The sequence below is a fragment of the Chironomus tepperi genome, unplaced genomic scaffold (assembly GCF_022539635.2).
Source record: "Chironomus tepperi strain 1889 unplaced genomic scaffold, CSIRO-AGI_Ctep_v1 contig_74, whole genome shotgun sequence".
Classification (NCBI taxonomy): domain Eukaryota; kingdom Metazoa; phylum Arthropoda; class Insecta; order Diptera; family Chironomidae; genus Chironomus; species Chironomus tepperi.
The window spans coordinates 1992958-2010093 of NW_027226196.1; the positions used below are offsets into that span (position 1 = coordinate 1992958).

The 17136-nt window shown below is 31.2% G+C and overlaps 1 protein-coding gene across 1 annotated transcript in view; it reads right to left on the reverse strand.

Annotated features, from left to right (window-relative positions):
• The window catches only part of sfl (N-deacetylase and N-sulfotransferase sfl), a 69909-nt gene that overhangs the window by 17110 nt on the left and 35663 nt on the right, over positions 1–17136 (reverse strand). Inside the window, exons 2-3 of the mRNA XM_070653904.1 lie at positions 15131–16761; positions 10810–11010 (exon numbers count right to left, since the gene is read on the reverse strand). Coding sequence (XP_070510005.1) covers positions 10810–11010; positions 15131–15519 — 590 coding nt within the window. The 5' untranslated portion in view covers positions 15520–16761. The remainder of the gene's footprint in view (positions 1–10809; positions 11011–15130; positions 16762–17136) is intronic.

The window sequence follows — 17136 nt, forward strand, 5'->3', positions numbered from 1 at the left end:
AGAGTAACTAATCAAGCGAGCAACCCTAAAGCAGTTAATCTGCTTTATCACTAACTTCCCAAAAGTTCATCCATTGAAAGCTATTATACACAGCAGTAGATATCGAGAAATATTTCATCTAAATTAATGATGAAATGAAGTTATCGACCGAATTTGATCGGACTAACAAGAACAAGTGTACGATCAAACAAATTATAATTTATATCCACTTTTGTTTTATCTTTTCATGCGATTTTTATTAAATCAAAATTGCCTTTCGCTTCCTGCTCCTTTAATCCCCCAATGTATAACATGAAATCATAGAATAAATTTTTATCTGAATAATATTTTGTGTGTATTTGTGAGGATGTGATGAATATTATAAGTTTTATGATAGAAGCAACAAGTTAATGCGCACTGAATTTTTCAAGAATTCTTCTTTATTTTGTATGAAGATAGAGGAAGTGAAGCTAAAGAAATATTGAAATAAATCTGACACTTGAAGAAGAGTTTTTCTCATTCTTTGCTTCTCTTCTTGATTTCTTATCGTGGAAAGAAGAGAAAAAGTTTGAAATTAACAGAATCAAAATTTTCTTATTTTATATGAGCGGATTTTATGATCCAAAAAATATGGATTACGTCTCTTGGGTGATATATTGTTTATTAATTTTAGTGATATGGGGAGCGACAGATGTGTTGTGGGGAATATTTTAGCGGGTAATACTAAGCGTTTTCTTATTGGTTGAGTAATTACTGAGGTTTGAGGATATAGTACAATATGTTTATTGGACATTACAGGAATTTTAATGTTTGAAATCATTTATTGGTGAGGCTCTAAAACTGCTCAGCAGACAATCCCCAGTGAGTCAAATGAAGAAGGCTCCGCAGAAGCTCTTTTAAGGGCATCAAATGGACACTTAGAGAATGGTGGAGCCTGCTCTAAGAAGAACTGGTTTATCGTGACTAGAACTCGTAGTCGACTCGACGGGATATAAAATTAGAGTCGTCTTTGAGCTCTAATTGTGACATTAAAGTCAATTTCGAATATTTTGGAATAATATACAATAATTATTAGCAATCTAATGTGACTTGTTGCACTATGAACTACTACTAAAGTTATATTATCATTAAATCACACCAACTGTCAAAATATAACGTTATAAAACGCATCTTGAATATTTCTAATATAAAATCTCACATTAATGTGTGATAAAAACATAAAATTTTTTATTTTATTACAAAAACCCAGCTGATACGACTCCTCAACATTCCCACGAGCAACCTGAATCTGAAATGTCAGATTTTTCACACTCATAGGTCATTGAAATCCACTTCAATTCTATTTTTAAACTCGATTTTTAAAAATATAAATCAACATCGATTTTTCCAATAAATTTCTCAAAACCGCCGTCAGTTTTAATTAATTTGGCTTATGTTTCTACCTACACATCCTTTAACATCCAAACCAACATGAACAACGTGTGTCGATTTTAATTTATTAACTTCTATTTTTTTATTGACATTTGTCAATATTTCAATTATTTATTGTCTCAATGTCCCAATATGATTTTTATAAATGAATTTTTCAACTTTTTTTTTTGGAAAAATGAACAAAAAATAACAGATTTTTTAACCATCCCACATTTTAAAAAAATTTGCCTCAAGATATTTTTTCTGGTCCCAAAAATATTTTGTTAATGTTCCATAAATTTTTTGGATGATGAATTAGATTAAATTAATCAAAATATTTGCTTATTTCATTGAGTCATGCAAAAATTTACTTGTTTTTGTTAAAAGTGAATGAAATTTTAATTAATGAGCAAAATTCAAAGCTTTTTTCTTAAGAATCTATTTTAGATACACAAAAAATCAAGTGATGAGGGTATAAGTATTTTGTTAGACAAGTCAATTTCTAATTTATTTTATAGACCAATCCAATACATCAAGTTAAAATATATCGACTGTCAGATTCTTTGATTTCGACCCAACATTCGACCACTGTATCGGTTTGTAAAAAAGGTAAGAATTTACATACATCAATTATCAGTGGACTTAAGTGGAATCACACCTCAATTAAGGTACAATCAATGTGTCGGGTTAGCGAAGATTTTTGGATTTAAACTGATTTGAAAAACAAAAGCTTTGCATTTGGGAATTTTTGATAATGATTAATGAAAGGAATTAGAAAAGAAGGATGTAGCTGGATTACAAGTTGTAAATAGAGTACAATACACTAGCTAATGTAAGGATCGTATGCTTAGACTATAATTTATACTATCAAACATTACAATACTTATAATTTAGAATCTTAATAATTATTGGTAGAAATTCTTAGGATGGCAGGATTCGTACCAACGATTATCGAGTTATTACACCAAATTTTAGCCCAGCATCTTGCCGATTGCTCCACAGAAGTACATAGCTGCCTAAAAATTGAGTTAACAATCCCCAATTGACTATTATGACCTAATTTTACATCCTATAAATATAAAATACCCCTCAGATCTTCCCCAATCCTCATCATTCAGAAACGTTTCCAGAAATTCTTAAGCATGAATCGCAAAAATGTCACGTGGGAGGTGTCTTTCGCTCAAAAAATACCCAGCAAATTGAGGAATTTTATCCAAAAAAAAAAATTCTTTCTTCCATTATAAATTTTCTCATTTCATTATGCTTGTTATCTACAGAGTCACTTCATTTCATATTTTATAAACAAAAGAGCAACAAATAAATTTTCATTTTATTGCAAAATAATTTAATTTATTCAAATAGAATTCAAATTGACTTAAATTTGTCTTGTTGTTGTGGGAAACAATTGACTTAAAAAATTTTGCGACTATTCTTTACTAAATTGACGCCCAGAGGTGCTTGTGATGTTTATGATACTTTTGAGTAAAAAAAATTAAGATTTATTAGTGGATGTGAGATTTTTTTGTTGTTATGTCTGGCCAGTCTGTGATAAAAATTGAGTAAACATCTTCTTTATGCTTCACACAACTCTGCTCCGATTCTATTCGACAGGATAGTTTGCATATGCACATTATAAATACTTTTTTTGCAAGGCAAATTACTTTCCATTCATAAAACAGCTTCAAATTGTGCACCAGTGAATGAAAAGGAAACAACAAAAAATGTATAATGAAGAGTGGGTGGATGACGCCCTGAATGTAAAGTAAAAAGCATCTGTCATTAAAATTTTAAATTTTTTCACTTTTGAATGAATTTCCTTAAATGAGAGCTTTAGTAATTTAATGGGAGGTTAAAATAAAAGCAAGAAGCAACAGCTCTCATGCGACATTAACGATTTCAACTTTCAAGGTATAAAATAAATGAATTCATTTACACCTAATTTATTTCTATTTTTAAAGCATACAAAAATGTAATCTTTTAATCAACATCAAATGTCGTGTATATGTTTCAAAAGCTGTGAAGCAATCTGAGCATCGTTAAGTGCCAAAAAAATTTTTTTTTTGTTTATTCGTTTTCTTATCAACATTGAGCGAACGACACATACTAGAAAAAAGCAAGACATAAAGTAAGACATGAAGAGGAAAGAAAAAGAAAAAAATAAAAACAAAATTCTGACAGATGCTGAATTCTTGTCGTTTTGAAATCACTCATATTGTACATAAGCACATGCCATATTTTCTATTTTGTTTTCTGATATTTATCTCGAAATTTATTCGCTCTTTTTTGCATATGAAACGCTTTTTCTTGCTGATCTTTCATGTTTTCTTTAAATGGAGAATGAGAGGGAGATTATTTATGATTTTTGAGGATAAATATTGGATTTTAGAATTAATATTAAATGATTTTTTAGTTTTTGAGACATACTTAAATGTGTAGATTTATAGATTTGAATTATTGATGTAAGAGACCACCAAAATGAGCAAAACTTAAGGTCTAAGCTCTAAATTTCAAATATTTACATTTATTGCTTTTTAACAGTGACTCTCGAAAAGCACAAGGGCGTGTAATGACTTGAAATTCAGCCACAGGTCATCGTGACTCTGGTTCCTGACCAGATTTGATAAAATCCGGCTTTAAATGAGATTCAAGTTGGTGTGGAGTGATTAAAGTTAGTCCAGGTCAGCCGGAACTCTTTCCAAGCCTGATTCGTTGATATCCGGTCTCAGACAAGAGTCAAGTCGGCCTAGAACCCGATTTTTGGCAATTTATATACATAGTGCTTTCTAAATGAGCGTGTTAATGAGTCTGCTCTTTGTCTTTTCGGAATAGTAGAAAAGAATCCAAACTCTTGTAAAATAAGTAAAGACGCTTCAAAATTCGAGGTTAAGATCTAAGTGACAAAGTTGCCAAGCACCATCAGATTGTAATTCAAAGTGATTTAATACCTAATTCTCTTTAAAACCTTTTTAAATAAAGTATCTTAATTAAGAACTTGAATCTTTTCTGCAAAAATTATTTGAAACTTTTTGAGTAAAAAATCTCAAATTCATCGTAATTTAAAATCATTAAGGACTAATGCAAAGGTCACGTCACAAAATTTCAACCTTCAGAAACCAAAAAATTCTTCAAATTTCTTGAAGATATTCACCGGATGTTTATTATGAATACTTAATTACATAACACACAAAGAAGTAAAAGGTCATCCACGATAATCTTCTTATTACGTAACGCGAAAGAAATTGAAGCTTTTCTTATAATTTTTCATTAAATGATTCTTTTATTAGAGGAATAAAGGTCAACTTTATGCTGTAAGCTTCTCTTGTTTAACTATCCGATTACGTGTAAGTAATGCAAGAATAACAGAATCCCAAATGATTTAAAATAGATTTGGGGCTGACGTAAATGATTGGTGGTGTGGTGGTGTCTGAGCAGAGTTGAATCTGGGGTATCGAGCCATATATAGGCAAATCTGTTAATGCGAGAGTAAGGCCTCTGTGGTCGAGTGATTAGGCAACATTCCAGATATCTGTATCACTCTTTTGGTGAGTCCGTGAGTTCGATTCCCACCAGAGACCAATTTCTTGAATATACTTAAGAGTGCTGTCAGTATGACAAGGATTCGCACAATGCACGACATTACAGGGCAAATAAACTCCCAAATTTAGGTACTTGATATTGAAGCATAACAATGGATCCTCAACAATTATTATGACTAGATGCTATCTATTGTGAGTTTATTCAAGTGTCAATTCATATTCTAAAGGATTCTTTAAGTCAAATTTTGTGCTTTTAAAGTTCTTTTCTTCATTGTTCTTAACATATCCATAAAAAAAACTTTGAAAATTCCTCTGAACAATAGCTGAGTAAGAATAATAAGAACTCAATCTTAGTATTATGGATAGATAACCTTAACAAAACTTTATCATAAAAATCTGTAAAGTCATAAAGTCTTCCATCCCTTAAAAATTAGCTTTTTAAAACAACTTTTAGCAGTAAAATATTCCTTATCGTGATTTTTTATGAGTTTAAAAGGAAATAAACATAAAGTGGTAAGTTATACTATAATTACACAACAAGAACAACAAACGAGGGTATCATAGACAGCGCAAAAGGGAACCCAAAAAAAAAAATGTTTAAATGAGAAAACCGTAAAATACTGTTAAAATTAACACACAGCAATGCGTTATAATCTCGGTAAGAAATGAAAATGCCATGCACAGAGAAGAGCCGGAAAGAATTAATGAATTTATGATTTTTATTCTTACATTTTTCTACCCAACCCCTCGAAAAAAAAATAAGGAAAACAAGAAAAATTGAGGAAGTAATTCCTTTTTTTTGAGAACTTTCATAATGAATCGTAAAAATAAAAAATGTAATTAAGTGCAGAATATAACTTAAATGATAGAGTGGCCTATTACTCTCATACTAGTCGACCTTTTTACCCTCCCCACTCGACGGAAAAAGCATGACAAGTGCTTGCTACATCTCTCTTTCTCACTCTCGTTTTTTTTTCGATTAATTTTCTTTCTCACTTCCTTCGTCACATTTCTTCCTTCCTACAAAAACTACTAAACAGAATAAATGGGTTAGCATACGAAAGAAGGATGAATAAGAAGGAACAAATTTTCCCGCTGATGGGCACGACAATGACAACATTGAGTGAACGTTAACTCGAATGAGGTTTTATTGAAAGTGATGTAGTCTATTATTTTGTTGGACAATCGTTTAATGCTACAGCTCATAGCTACAATTAAAATGTTATAATCCCGAGTGGACAACTATTGACATCTATCTAGATAATAACTAAATCTACTGTCGACAAATGACATGTTTTATGGACCGTTTGGAGAAAAGTAATCGACCGTAGGACTAGCTATTGATTAGACATTTTGGCAAGTTGTGTAATCGGGAATCTGAAGCGTTATTTTCAATACTTATGTGTGTAGCTCATTAAATGACGATATTAGCATCAATTCAATTCCAAAATTAAGGAAAATTGTCTATTTTTTAACCATTAATCGCTGTATCGTTGGCATATGGATGTCAAGTACATCTCTGACATGCATACATCGTCATGACTACCTTTGTCACCACACACCAAAGCATATTGCCTCCCAACAATTTAAAGAGTTAAAGCTAGAGTAACAAAAAATCCCATTAAATTGTAAACATCACTTCCACATGACCCTCGTCGTCTACGAGCACACAAAAAACGAGAATATTATTCAATGAGCACTGTGCATTAGTGTTTATAAACTCTCTATGATAAACAGACAAAAAAAAACTACAGAGACAAGTGGAAGAGACGATGAAGAAGAGAACGAGAACCATTCAGCAATTTAATTTGATTACATCATGCTGAAATTACTTGGTATTTAAATGTTCTTCCTTTTTTTCTTCCTCAATTATGCTCGAAATGTGAATCTTTCTTGCTACATGCAAATATGAGAAAAAAAAGAGTATATTTATGAAAATTGCATGAATATAAAAAAATGATGAGGAGAGGTAAATAATTGTGTTATATTAGCATTGAAAATGAGGGAATTGTTGGTATGAAGATTGTTTGGATGAGTTTGATGCATCTATCTAGGGAGGGGTTCTTAAAAGTTCTTGTGTGAAATTAAATTTTGAAAACTTTAAAGTTTATTTTTAAGAACTTTAAATTTGTTTAAAATTTTGATATATTTTAATTCGAGAATTTTGAGATTTTTTAAGGTTTAAAGACTGTTTGGCTTTATATTTTAGGTCTGTGCTTCTAGAACTTTGCGTACTTGAAGATGGCACGTTGTTAAGTGACAAGTACCTGAGATTGAATTCAATATTATTGCAAGATTATCTAAAAAGTTTTTATTATCTAAAGATTTAAATAAAAAATATAAGGTTCAATTCCTAAAATCCACAATATATAAGAATAATAATGAATTTTGAATTTTAGTCTAACTTTTTTTTTTTTGCCAAAATTATTTAAATTTTCAAACCTATAAATCCAGCTACCAATTCAAATTTTATTTTTCATAACTCAACATCCTGTACAACCCTCATTATTCTGAACAATTCTTCAAATTTCTAAAGGTATAGCCTCTCGCAAAACGAATGAAATAAACTAATTGCGCATATTAAATCAAATTCTCATTTCCGCTTATCTTGTAGCTAATGAAATTTTCTCTTCATTTTCCTTCAATTTTTCTTCCGTTTCCACTCCTCATTCTCATTTTTTTATCCAACTGAATTCAAATAAATTTTTGTTTAGTTAAAATATTCAAAGTCGATTACAGAAAATGAAATTTCAAGTGTAGCCGGGAGTACTCGGTAGCTTCAACTTTTTTTTTTTTTGAATGCATAAACATAAAGCATGATGTATCGTGCAATGTAATGATAATGGTTGCACTATCATATCGTAATATGAGGAAAAAAGGAGAGCAATTTCATGTGTAGTTTCACTATATTTTGTTCCTTTATTTTCGAGCGCATAGTTGCATGAAATTACATTTTCAAAATCAATTTATTTCATTTTTGCATGAAACGAGGTGGATTTTTTTTAAATATAAATTGAAATGGGAATAAAAGGAAGCCGAAGATATAAATGCAGTGCCGCTGTTGATGACATTATCACATATTTTAAATTTCACATCAAATTCATGTCTCTTTTGTGTATATGCCTCAACTCTGATGCCGACCTATTCACAACAAAAAGAGACTTTTTTTCATTCTGTACAAAAGATGATTTTATCATGAATATTTCTGAAGCCTAAGATCACATTCCGCTACCTTTCATTTATTTTTCAGTTTTTTTTCCTCATCCTTCCACTTCTGTTCTTCATTTTTTTTATCCTCATTGCTCATCTGGTGGATGTGATTCATTAAAAAAATGAAGTTTTATTCAACTTGTACAGACTCATCTAGTTATGGATAAAAAAAGAACTTAATGTCATTGCTTATCGAGGGGATTGGATAATGCAACGAGATGACGTCTTCGTGCACCAACTAACTTGATTTTCATGACACTAAAAATATCTTCACAGAAGGTGAGCAATGAGATAAATTGATTAAGAAGTTATTTTTTTTTTACTTTCATGTCCATTGAAGATTCTTTTAACTTTTCAGTTTTTATCTCACTTTTCATCAGTTGAGAATCAAATTTAGTTTTTTAGTGCTTCAAAAATTAATGAAAAAGTTTCTGTTTTCAGTTTGAGAATGTGCGCAGTACACTTGACACAATTCAATATTTTTAATGTCTTTTTTAGTCGAATTGTCTTTTTGTTGTGTAGAGTTAAAGTAATTGTAATGGATGGGTGGTTGTTTGTGATTTGGGGAACAGAATTTTCATTAAATTAAAGTGTAGTTAAGAGCTGAGGTAGCTAAGAGCGGAGCCCAAGAGGAAATTCACTTTGTATGGCCTCACTGAGTCGTTGTCAGCTTTTAGGAAGAGTTGTCGATGCATCAACATCATTTATCCCAAATTATCTCGATCTTGGTCCCGCTTAGAGAATTCTTATCCTAAAAAACTGACCCAAAAAGTTCATGTTAGCTCTTAGGACACGTCTACGTCAATGTTACGACAATGGCAACGTGACGGCTAATCTGGACTCATTTTGATGATCAAAAATTCAATTTTTATATTGTGTCGCTATTATATAGTGTGCATTACAACCACTGCTGATCAAAAGCACCCTCAAGTGACATCAACAGATAACAACCCCACAAACTCAACATAATCTCAACAAGAAAATCATTGTCAAATCCTATTTCATTTAATAACAATTCTCATACTAAATAGCAAGCGTCACATGCATGTTACAACATGTATCTTCCATAAAACTTTTCCATTTCTTACTGTGAAAATAAAATAAAGTTTTTCTTTAAATTAAAGAATGAGAAGAATGTCAACTATTTTTCTTAAAATTGATGGTATAAAAAGCTTGAGCATCACCCTTTTCAACTATCAAGTTTACATCTTTTGTCATTAAGTTGTCTGTCTTAAAGCAGCAGCAAGAAAATAAAAATATCTAAAGTTTAATGTAATGTTCATTTCATCATTGAAGCGTAAACATTTTATTGACAAGCATGAGCGTCATTAAAAAAGTTTTTGGTAAAAAAACCTTAAAGCTTTCAATATTTTGAACATCAATTTTATGAATTCAACAGTAAGTAATCTGCAAAAAAAACTCCATAAAGCTTTTCCTTAAGCACCTCAAATTGCTCCATCAATTATCTCATCTCATTTCATTCTTTCAATAATTAAAGTAAAGAATTTCATGTTAAATCTCTTGGCAATATTCGAGAACATCACATGAACTTGTTCATCCTTTATTATTTTTTATTATTATTCTTTAACACATACTTTTCGTACTTCCTCACCCACATCATCATCTTTTTCTTTTAAAGGATTTCTTTTTTTTTTCATTCCTTTTTTATGCCATCTCTCTCGATGCGACATGAGAAACTATTTTTTTCAATTAAATTTTTTTTTTATATCATCTTCTCATACTGTACAGTCTCATGACATGGAACATAAGCAACATCGAAACGATGTTCACAAATGTTCATAAACATGCTCAGGGTGTGCCAATGGATCAGAGAGATTCAAATTTATTTGGATGATTATTTAGTTATATACAGTGATGAGGAGCTTAGATCATGCTGTTTTGATGGTTTTAGTGAAGATTTTGGCTGATCTTGGAAGTACTTTAGCTCGAAATCGACTTTTTCATACAAAATTCGAGTCGACTTCAAGGTTTGGACCTCCAAAACCAATTTTATGACAGGGTGTGCCAAACTTTTAAGTTTTGATATTTTTTGACGCATAACTGTAGCAAATTTAAGAATTATTTGAAAAAGTGGACTTTTTCATACAAAATTCGAGTCGACTTCAAGGTTTGGACCTCCAAAACCAATTTTATGACCAGAAATTACTGAATTTTGAGATTTTTTGACGCAATACTCAAGCATATTTAAGAATTTTTGAAAAAAGTGTGAAGTATTATAGTTTGAACCCCCAAAACCTAAAAACCCCCTAAGTGACAGACTGTTGAATCTTCCAATCTTCTAAAATCAAGCATTCAACATCCTCGTCTTCAAAATGACACTATCTATGAGAAGTTTTCACACTTAAACTCCTCCATTTTCAATAAACAACCCCCACCCCAACGCCTGCTTATTTCAACATATTTTAATGCATTGAAAATCTCTAAAATGTTCAATAAATTTCTCACACTCTGGAACTCTGAAACTAACAGCAAAAATATTACTCAAACACTCGCTCATTTGCTTCCATGTTTTTTTCCTTAATATCAACATTAAAGATGGATATACATAAGAATGCTATTGTATTTTATCTTACATACTTTGAACATCCTTTTTAGCAACAATACAATAATGAAGAAGGGAAGGACACAAAAATCCAGCAATGTATCAACTTACTTGATTCTATTGTATACAAGCTCTTCCGCTATCTCTCTTCCTAATTTACTGTATGTCGTCTCAACGAATACAAGGACTTTTGAGTCTATCCTTAATCTCGCCTCTGACCTATGATCATGTGTTTGCGATGGATCTGATGGTGATTTATTTAGTGTTTGACAATGTATCAATGGCATCGGTTTCGTGTCACGATGAATGAGTCTGTAAATATAATAATAATGTATATCGATTAATAAGGCATTCAATGTCCACCATCCATAATCTCTTTTGAATACATAAAACATTTTTACTGGATTTGTTAATAATATTGTTAAGTAAGTCAGTAAGCAGTGATAATTTTTTTTGTTGTTGCTGAAGTGATTTTCATTGTTTTTTGTGTCTCGCATTACAATCACATGATAAACGGCATTCATTGTGCTGATGCCATGCATTCGTGTAATTTTTTACAATACATAAATTCAGACTCATTCATGTATGGCGAGGATGTAGCGACACATACATATTGGGGATGAAAAAACATTTTTCTTTATTTTTTCATATCAAGAATTACAAAAAAAAAACTGTAGCTGAATGAGAATGCGATTTATTCCTCAAATTGAAATGGGACGTGCTTTATTTAGTAACTAGAAAATCTGTTGTTCAATGCGTGAAAAAGTTCATCATATTGAATGATGGAAATGAAAAATCCACTCACTCGTTCCCGTCTGCTGTGGTAATCGTGCTGAATAAATGTAATAATGTCCAAAACGTTTACTTAAATGCACACTGACACAAAGGATTTATCATCCATTATTTTGATAAACAAAAGAGCTTTTCATGGAGTTCAAATGCTAAATTCGTTATGGATATTTGTGAGATTACATGCAAATAATTGGTGTATTTTGAGAAATGAGCGTTTGAATTTAGTCTTTGTTGTTTTAGTGGTGGATTTGGTTTTATCCTTATTATAGTTACTGATTTTGAATTAGTTTTGCGGATTCTGGGGTGTTTGATTAAATTTTAGGAATGAACTTCAAGCTCGGTTGATCTAACACAAGAAATATAAATCCGAAAAATGGATCTTGAGTAGGATTTGAACTTATGTCTTACAATTTTCGGTTTAATGCTCCTATTACTGAGCTATCGAGGGTTATTCGACTGTATGACAAGGTGCAATACATAAATTATACATATTCTGTATCCCCCTTGCTACTGCAATCCTCTGCTATCCCCTTACTGCTCTTCCTTGCTATACCCTTACTACACTCCCTTGAAATATCACTCACATGCTTACTACACTTCCGTGTAATACCCCTAATGCACTATCGTGCATGATAAACCGTTAAAAAACAATTACAGGAGTCCCATTTAATCGAATTTGTAGCTTGTTTACTCCAGGCATGATTGTCATTGATGTCCAAAGATTTTGTGAAATGATGAAAATTGAAATCCCAAATCATAATGAAGTTTTGCAAATGATTTAATGAAATATTTAATGCACAACTTCCTAATTTGAAAAAATATTCCATTTTTCACTAAAATTCCTGTTAATTTATGAGTAAAAGCAGCAAATGTAATATAATTCATCGTATGCAAAGGCATTAATAATCTTCCATCATCATTCATAAAACAGCATAAATACAGAATTGTAAATGATTGCAAGCAATTTTTCACAAAAGTCTTGCAAAAATGAATATTTTTTTTTGTGTGCTGGAATGAAAGTTTAAATGCATGTATCTATGACCGTGGTTGTGGAAAATTCTTGGTTCTTTCTTCTTCTTATTCTTAAATCAAAATCTCAATTCATAAATTTCTTGAATAAAAGGAAAATTTCTTTTCTTTTCTCATGTTTTATTCATTGCGGATGAATTTCATTTTGGGGTTTTGTTGGGTGGAATGTAACAAGGTGAGGGTGAAGAACTAGAGCAGTGGTATACATCTTGGTAATAAAGCTCAACTGTAGCAGTATACGGCATATCGTTCATGGCATTGCCATGCCGTGGCAAACAGGTTGTCCATCACTGGACTAAAATATTGAGACCTGTTTCCGTTACAGACTTCGAATCTCAAATTTCATTTATTTATTGAATTCGACTTGGAATTTGTACAGGTAAAAAAATCTACCTGTCGACAGGTGAAAATCTGTGACAGGTCGCGCCTGTAACAGGCAGATAGATTTGATCTGTCGACAGGCCATCACCTGTGACAGGCGAGACCTGCGACAGGTCAAGCCTGTGACAGGCCAAATCTGTCTGCCTGTTAACAGGTAACGACCTGTCACAGGTGGACTGTTTCTGTTGACCTGTCACAGATTGCAACTCTGCTTGAATCATCTGATCCAAATTACAGCAATTCCAGACATTACATAACATCCGAATAGCCCCCAATAATTGTATGAACAGATTATTAATAGGAACTGTAATTTAAACAGATGAATAACATTTGCCAGTTATTATTAGTTCAGATATCTCGTGCATTATTAAAAATTAAAATTGCATGAGCTCATTTGACAATGAAAAAAAAATTCTATTTTGTGTATAAAAATTGAGGGCACACAAAGCATGTAATAGGAAATAAATGGTGTTATGTCACATGATAAGGATACCACAAAGGAGAATGTTGGAAGTGAAAGCACAAAGGAAATATAAAAATTGTGCCAAATATATATGCCAAAATGGATGGATTAGCATTTTTTGGGTAATAAGAAAACCTATAGCACGTAAATTCTATAATGTACCTATCACACGTTCATGTAATATGCCATGCTGTTTCCAATGAATATCAGCATAAAGGAAAAACTTCCTGAGCTTATTATTAGATCTTTTAAAGGTTGAATCAGCACAGTTGTCATCAACTAAAAAAGTTTATTTTCTTTTTTTTCGTGCATATAGTCAAATATAAGGTCGATTTGGATTGACAACTGCCTACACGCAGCACATGCCTATATCAAAAAACTTTATTCTCATTCAGACTCTCTATTGTATAAATTAACTATTTTATTCATGTGCTTATAAATGTAAATAATGAACAAAATTGCTTTTAAGAATAGCATTTTGTAGACAATGAAATGAAATAAAATAAAGCAATAAATCGACAAATAACTTAATCAGATTTGTTCGACTGGAATATAAATAAAAAATCTTTCCGTACATGTGAATAATTTTAATGATGCATCAATTTTGCATATGCAAAATCCATAAAATTGAAACTATGATGCAATATTTACATTTGTACACTGTATAGCTTCTGTTTAGCAAACTGAATGGAATTCTAGGAAGGGAAGTTCTTAATGGATAATGTTGATTTACGGATTTACTGTAGTTTAGAGAGATTGAGATGTTTAATCATCTTTGAACAACATTTGATGTAATACTTTAATTAACAGGAATTAATGAAGATGATTTCTCGAACAGACAATGAGAATACTCAGCTGAATGAGCGTAATTATGAATAATGTCAATTAATATTTCAGATTATGCTCAATTTTGTTAGCATACTCATGAGAATGCTCTTTGAATGTTCGGTTTAGGTAAGATTATTTGCAATATCACTGAACAGACCAAATCAGACTCAAAAGGATTCATTATCAGTGGCAACTGGTCTGTACTTTACCAGTGGCAGATTCCAAGACTTCAAAAGTTTGTGGCCACTTGATTGCTCAAGACGCTTACTCAAAGTAAGAAGTGTGATCAAATATATCCCTTAACAGACTAAGAGCATGCCTTCATGGAACAATAATGCCACTACGGTATCTTAAAAACGTTCTCTATGACTGTTAGAGATCCGTAGCTTCAGTATCAATAGATATTAAGACACAAGCCTTTTCTAAACTACCCAAGTATTAAACTAGTTTACAAATCGTCACGAACTCAATCAAAGCTGTTAAAAATTGTTCTAATATTTACATAAACATGGAGTTCAAGTCTCAAAATATCTTAAAATTTGGCTCTACGTGTTCTCATTATTCGAATCCTTTTTGCTCTCAAATTCTCTTTTAAACATACAATTAAAATTCTTGATGCTTCTTCCTGCGTCAACATACTTAAAAAAAACTTTACTCAATGAATTCTCATGAATTGCATTCATTAAAGTAAATTGAGATGATTCTCAAATAAAATGAGAATTGTAAAACATTTCAAAGTACCGAGAAAAACTTTTAATGCTCACTTCAATGTTAAAATGACTTTTAATTTACACAAAAGTTCTTATTTTTTTTTTTTCAAGCAATGTATAATTTAGAAGCCAAGTATCAGTTCCAACTAATTTGTATTCAATGAGAATCACTTCAATAATTTTTATCGTAAATAAATGAAATGTACTTGAATTGGAAAATTTAACTTACCCAACAAGCGGACTACTGCTATCCATATATTGTGTGAAAAATATGATACTAAAGAATGATATCAGCACAAGTGCAGCAACGCATTTTTGGATGTTCCGCTGTACACCTTTCATCATGTGACAACAAATTCTCGTCATAAAGCTGTTTTTATTATTAATTCCGTAATTATTTATGATAATTCCATTTGTACTACTACTGCCATTACTACTTCCACTTGATGATTTTGTTGTCAACGATCGCATATCATAAAATTTGTGTGGCGATGAAAACTTTTCATTTTTGGGTGCTGATGACGATGGTGTTAATGTAATATCGTTTGATGTCGACTTCATTAGCATGGGTATACACTCGGAAGTATTATTGTTACTGTTATGATGGTGTGAGGACATGACTTTATGTTCTAGTAATCTTTAAAAACTTTCCTTAATAATAATTTTGTTTCGCTGTTGTTGACACTTTTATATATATTATTTTTTTTTGTGTGGAAAGTTTTCACTTTAGCTGAGCTTTCAGTCGCTCTACACGTATTCTTATTCTGCCTTATTATGATTATTTCCTCTCGGGTGCTCGAGGCAGTTAGGAGCTATAAAGTTTTTTTTTTCTTTCTTAAATTTATTTAGTTTCCTTTCAAAAAAAAAAACTGAGAATTTTTTTTCTTTCTTCTTCCTTCCGTTCACTTCAGGACTAAGAATGAGATTTACAGCACGGAAAAAAAAGTAAACACAATTTATGGTTTTGATGTTCTTCTTGCCCTACTGCACTTCACTCACATGCATAAGCTGCCTTCCTTATATTTTTAATTACAAGCAATTCTGGCTCTTTATAAGTTCACTGTTTTTATTTTAATGTTAAACGTGACCAGAATGTATGTTTTTACGGTCGATTCTACTTTGAATTTGAATTCTCGTCTTGTGTCACTGAACAAGTTCTTCGGTAAATTTAAATATTTTTTTTTTATATATCTTGTTATATTTTATGCATTCGAGTTACTACACACTACACTATGAGCAAATGTTTCCTTTTTTATAATCAAATGATTTTCACTATTTTCACTTTATTTGTTTTTGTTTGTTTAGTTTTTTGTGTCTCTGTCTTATTCTATTCTCCACTTACTATGCTTCCAAATAATTTTACGGTGAATTGAAGTCATTTTGTTGTGGTTCAATGCCAAGTATTTGCACGCTATAAAAGTCATGTTTCATTAATTTTTGAATCAATGAGTTGTCGATGATATCGAATGAGTCTTTGATGCTGATGTTGCTGCTTCCTCCCTTTGAAACCGGAAACTTTGCCTCGAGCAAACATTTTGAATCGTAAAACATATTCTCAGATGTATGTGGAGATAAAAAGGAACTTTTTTATATTCTTACGATAATAATATGTGATGGTGAAAATATTGGGTCGATGTCGATAGATAGAGACAGTAGCTTAGTCTTCTTGTTATTCCTGATAATTGATAAATGGTTTCCATTTGCTGGAAATTTTTTTCCTTCTTTCGTTAAATTGCCAATTCAGTTCAATTTTTCATCTTTTTTTCTCCTTCATCCTCCTTCTCAATATTATGGACTGTCTATGTGTGAACTGTTGTATTAATTTCTCTTATTTTTTCCTGATGATGTTGGCTAAAAATCCTAAGAAAAAAAAGGGATGAAATAAGAAAAAGAAAATAAATTAAAATTGTGACCTACGTTCTGCATGACAGCAAAAAGTCATTAAGTTCAAATTTTTTTTTATTTCTTGCCTTTCATCGAGAGGGCACAAAACATCAATTCAAGTCAAAAATATTAAGGAAAAAAAGTAAATTATCGTTGGATATATTTTGCAAAAATTAAAAAAAAAAAAAGTTTAATTAAAATTTGATTGGGTCAGTTGAAGATTTGATATATTTGAAGCAGAAAGTTTAAGGAAGGAAACTTTTCTTTGTTTGTTATTTTGAGAATGCTTGTTTACCTGGATTGATTGAAAAATGTGGAGATCTGGGAGAGAATTTAATAGAGTTATTAGAG